This window comes from Rutidosis leptorrhynchoides, chromosome 6, assembly GCF_046630445.1.
Source record: "Rutidosis leptorrhynchoides isolate AG116_Rl617_1_P2 chromosome 6, CSIRO_AGI_Rlap_v1, whole genome shotgun sequence".
Lineage (NCBI taxonomy): Eukaryota > Viridiplantae > Streptophyta > Magnoliopsida > Asterales > Asteraceae > Rutidosis > Rutidosis leptorrhynchoides.
In genome coordinates, this window is record NC_092338.1 from 242,814,225 (window position 1) to 242,819,484 (window position 5,260).

General features: G+C 38.0%; 2 protein-coding genes across 2 annotated transcripts; both read left to right on the plus strand.

Moving 5' to 3' along the window:
* The first annotated feature begins 912 nt into the window (after nt 1-912).
* Nucleotides 913-1,711, plus strand: LOC139854440 (uncharacterized). The gene is made up of 3 exons (XM_071843744.1): nt 913-982; nt 1,101-1,138; nt 1,253-1,711. The coding sequence occupies exons 1-3, from the start codon at nt 913-915 to the stop codon at nt 1,709-1,711; spliced, it is 567 nt and encodes a 188-aa protein (XP_071699845.1).
* Nucleotides 1,712-1,971: 260 nt separating this feature from the next.
* On the plus strand, nt 1,972-2,787 carry LOC139854441 (uncharacterized). The gene has a single exon (XM_071843745.1). It carries the CDS (start codon nt 1,972-1,974, stop codon nt 2,785-2,787), a length of 816 nt encoding a protein of 271 aa, XP_071699846.1.
* The last annotated feature ends 2,473 nt before the right edge of the window (nt 2,788-5,260 follow it).

The following is a 5,260-nucleotide window of genomic DNA, read 5'->3' on the forward strand; positions in this document are numbered from 1 at the left end:
TTTGGAAATCAATTTCTTTTCATTTTCTCCCATTTTCTCCCCCTCAAAATGTGATATACAAGAAAGTAAATCACCATTTTGATATTTTTTCCAAGAAAATGAATTAACTCCCCCTTGAAATATGATATCAATGAGTTACCTCCCCCTTACGTGTGACAACCCAGAAATTTTTGACCAAATTTAAACTTTATCTTTATATATTTCCGACACGATAAGAAAAGTCTGTAATGTTGAAATCTTAAAAACTTTGAAACGGTATTCATGTATTCATTTACCCTTCGATTGCTCTCGATGAAATGTCCCGTTCATATTGATTATAAACGTTCCATATTAATTGATTTCGTTACGAGGTTTTGACCTCTATATGAGATGTTTTTCAAAGAATGCATTCATTTTTAAAACAACCATAACCTTTATTCTATCGATAAAGGTTTAAAAAGCATTACGTAGATTATCAAATAATGATAATCTAAAATATACCGTGTACACACAAGACCATTACATAATGGTTTTCAATAAGAATATATTACATCAAAATAAGTTTCTTGAATACAGTTTTTACATAATATTGTACAAGCAAACAACCACTTCTTACATTTGAACGCATTTTGCTCTTAGATCCGATCGAATTAGAAGTCAAAACCGTCATCATTAAACTCGCAGCAATTTTCCGAACCTGAAAGTACAACTTTCGCTGACAAACCTTTCTCCACGCGCTGCCACGCGCCGCCTCTCAGGTCACCGGAATAGTTCTCCGGTCACTTTTTTTTCCAGGTAATATTACGGAGCTTGGAGCAAAAGTCCTTGTGAACCAGAAACCTTGCTAATTTGCTGGCTGCTGCTACCTCTGTGCCGTCGGTTACCGCAGGTTGCCGGAACTCCCTTGTTCTTACAAGGCTGTGTTTGTTTTCTATGACCCTTAAACTCTTCTGTTCTACTACTTTTCTTTTTGTACCTAACGGTGCTGTTCCACTTCTTTTTGGTTTTTCATTACATATAACTATCTTTTTTTTATAGTTATAATATATTTCCATATGCCTACTGTTTTTTGAGCTTTATTCATTATTTATATTTTTGATTTCTTTAAATTTTTTTTTGAGACCCCACTTGCCCTGTATTTGTTTTTAACTGGTTAAGGGTACTATTTGCCTTTGTTTTTAACTTGCTGCTTCTTTTGGATAGAAACATTTTTGCTAGCTATTTATACTTCAGTTTTAGCAACTCTTTTCTACTTTTAGTGTGCTGTTTATAGGGTAAGATTAACTCGTCACTTACGCATGGTTACTTGAGGTCATGTCCTATTAGTTTAGGGGCGGGTAGGTCTAGAGGGAGTAGAGATACTCGCATTAGGATTAGAGTAGGTAGTTGGAATGTAGGAACTTTGACTAGCAAATCCCGTGAACTTTTAGATACGTTACTTAAGAGTAATGTGGACATATTGTGTGTTCAAGAGACCAGATGGAGGGGTGAAGAGGCGGTTGACATTGATGACTACAGGTTGTGGTTCTCGGGTTCTAGAGTAGCTAGAAACGGGGTAGGGATCCTTATAGGACCCCTATATAAGGATAATATTGTGGGTGTGGATAGGTGTAGCAATAGGGTTATGTCGGTTAGGGTAGTTATCCAGGAGGAGACTTACATGGTCATTTGCACCTACGCACCTCATGCTGGTTTAGGAGATGATGAAAAAGTCACTTTTGGGAAGCGTTAGATGAAGTTGTGAGGAGTTGCCCCGTTGACCATCGATTCGTTATTGGGGGAGACCTTAATGGTCATATAGGAACGATCTTGGACGGATATACGGGTGTCCATGGGGGCTTTGGGTACGGAGTTCGGAATGAAGAAGGACGCTCTATTCTTGAATTTGCTGTTGCTCACGATCTGGTTGTTGCAAACTCTTTCTTTAGGAAGAAGGAAGCACAACTAGCTACTTTCCACAGTGGGGGACATAGTACCTAGATTGACTATTTGATGCTTCGCAAAGGGGACCTTAGAGCTTGCAGAGATTGTAGAGCCCTGACTACCTGGACTTGTTCCACCCAACACAGATTATTGGTCTTGGACTTGGTTCTGCAGAGGCGGGTTACTAAGAGAGTGAGGCCCGTCCAACCTAGGATCCTTTGGAAGAATCTGATTGAAGGGAAAGTTGAAACTTTTAAAGCGTCAGTGTTGGAAAGAGTAGAGGCAGGAATGGATACCATTACTCAAGTGGACGCAGATCAGATGTGGAATAGGATGGCATCTGCTATTAGGGATGTTTCCAAGGAAACCTTAGGTGTGGCAGTAGGGACATCGAGAGGACATAAGTCTAATAGAGAATCATGGTGGATTAGTGATGAGGTTCAAACCAAAGCCGCTCTTAAGCAACTGAGGTTTAGGGAGCTCATTACATGCCGGGATGGGACACGTGATGATAGAACTAGGGCAGAAGAGAGGTATAAAGAAGCCAACAGAGAAGCGAAGAAGGACATTGCCCGTGCAAAAGATAAATTGTACGAAGACTTGTATCGGAAACTAGACTCTACAGAAGGAGCAAATGATATTTACAGGATTGCAAAAGCTAGGGAGCGTAGGAGGAGGGATATAGATAACATCAAGTTTATCAAGGATGAAGCCGGTCAAACAATAGTGAAGGAAGAAGAAATTAGGAAAAGATGGGAAGGGAATTTCTCATCTCTTTTCGTGGGTGAAGGACCTGGGCGCCAAGAGGTTTCGCAGGACTTGGGAATAGGACAATTCCGGAACAACAATTTTTATAGGAGAATCAGTCAGGAAGAAGTAAGTTAGGCACTACGAAATATGGGTAGAAACAAAGCTGTAGGACCAGACCAGATCCCAATAGAGGCGTGGCGGTGCCTTGGCGAGGATGGTGTCAGGTGGTTGACGTGTCTTTTCAATAAGACGCTTAGAAGTTATAAAATTCCTACGGAATGGAGACTCAGTGAGATTATCCCTATTTACAAAAATAAAGGGGATGCCCAAATCTGCGGTAATTATAGAGGCATAAAATTACTTAGTCATACTATGAAGCTTTGGGAGAGAGTGATTGAGACTAAACTTCGACGCGAAACTACGGTTTCAGAAAACCAATTTGGCTTCATGCCAGGGCGCTCTTCGATGGAGGCAATTCATAATTTAAGAAGCGTTATGGAAAAGTATGGGGAGAAACAATAGGGTCTAGAGATGGTCTTCCTAGACTTAGAAAAGGCCTATGATAGCGTACCGTGAAAGCTGATTTGGAAGACACTTAATGTTAGGGGTATCCCAAGTAGATATATTAGAGCTATTATGGATATTTACGATCGGTCGAAGTCCTGTGGGAACACAGAGTATTTCCTGATAGAAGTAGGCTTGCACCAGGGATCAGCCCTTAGTCCTTTCCTTTTCGCTTTGATTCTCGACGAGCTGTCTCGAGGAATACAAGAGAACATCCCTTGGTGTCTGATTTTTGCCGATGATATTGTGCTTGTATCAGAATCAAAGGATGAGCTTAACAGAAGACTAGAACAATGGAGGGAGGCCTTAGAACAAAATGGGTTACGGATCAGCAGACAAAAGACAGAATATCTTAGGTGCGAATTCAGTAGGACTGAGGATGAACTAAATGGTGGAGGGATTATCAGCATTGGGGACCAGATCTTGCACCCACAAGAGTCATTTAGATATCTAGGTTCGATCCTCCATAAATCGGGGAGGATAGACGAAGACGTGACTCATCGTATTAAGGTAGGTTGGTTGAAGTGGAGAGCGGTGAAAGGGGTCTTGTGCGACAAGAAGATACCGCTCAAATTGAAAGGGAAATTCTTTAAAGTAGCTATTAGACCTGCCATGTTGTACGGATCAGAATGTTGGCCAATGACGAAGGCCCAAGAGAGAAGGATGTAAGTAGCAGAAATGAGGATGCTTAGGTGGACGTGTGGTAAAACTATGTTAGATAGGATCCCGAATGGTATGTTTAGGGAAAACCTTGGAGTCAGTAGCATCATCGACAAGCTAAGGGAAGAACGGCTTCGATGGTTTGGGCATGTGATGAGGCGACCATGTATTGCCCCGGTTAGGAGAGTCGAGGCACTCACGGTCGATGGCATAAGGAGAAGGGGTAGACCTACACGTAGGTGGATGGATAGACTTAGGCTCGACATGAGGTAGCTTTCTTTGACTGAGGACATGACTTCTGATAGGGGTGCGTGGAGGGCTAGAATTAGAATAGTCGAGTAGGGCTACATCCTTTTATGTTATTTTTTTATTTTTACTTGTTTTTTTAGGATCCTTATTTTTATTCTCATTCTTTTTATTACTATATTATTATTATTATTATTATTATTATTATTATTATTATTATTATTATTATTATTATTATTATTATTATTATTATTATTATTATTATTATTATTATTATTATTATTACTATTTTTATTATTATTATTATTATTATTATTATTATTATTATTATTATTATTATTATTATTATTATTATTACTACTATTTTTATTATTATTATTATCCCTATATTATTATTATTAGTATTTTTGTTATCTTATTATTATTATCCCTATATTATGGCGTCTATTTTTTTTTTTTTTTTAACTTTTTCCTACTTAAAGGTCGGAGGTCTTCTCGGAAGCAATCTCTTTATCCGTCGAATAAAGAGAGAGATGACTTTCTCTACTCTTGAGAGTGTTTTCACTCTGGGTGGAGAAATGACTTGTCTTTATTCTCGGATAGGGGAAGAATTGTCTACATCTCACCTCCCCCATATACCACTCATGTGGTATTGGGTTACGTTGTTGTTGTTGTTGTTGTTGTTGTTGTTGTTGTTGTTGTAAGCATGGACTCCAAATCTTGTCCTTATTTTAGTATGCAACAGCGGAAGCTCTTTGTAGTGACCCAAACTTTTCCATGTTTATATATATTAATTGAGATTGATATTTACATGATTAAATGTTTCCAACATGTTAAGCAATCAAACTTGTTAAGACTTGATTAATTGAAATTTGTTTCATATAGACAATTGACCACCCAAGTTGACCGGTGATTCACGAACGTTAAAACTTGTAAAAACTATATGATGACATATATATGGATATATATATAGTTAACATGATACTATGATAAGTAAACATATCATTAAGTATATTAACAATGAACTACATATGTAAAAACAAGACTACTAACTTAATGATTTTTAAACGAGACATATATGTAACGATTATCGTTGTAAAGACATTTAATGTATATATATATATCATATTAAGAGATA

Coding starts and splice junctions, on each gene's coding strand:
- LOC139854441 (XM_071843745.1), top strand. CDS start 1,972: ATGCTTCGCAAAGGGGACCTTAGAGCTTGCAGAGATTGTAGAGCCCTG.
- LOC139854440 (XM_071843744.1), top strand. CDS start 913: ATGACCCTTAAACTCTTCTGTTCTACTACTTTTCTTTTTGTACCTAAC. Junction 983..1,100: donor TGCTGTTCCACTTCTTTTTG/GTTTTTCATTAC, acceptor TTTTTTTTTGAG/ACCCCACTTGCCCTGTATTT. Junction 1,139..1,252: donor TTGTTTTTAACTGGTTAAGG/GTACTATTTGCC, acceptor TGCTGTTTATAG/GGTAAGATTAACTCGTCACT.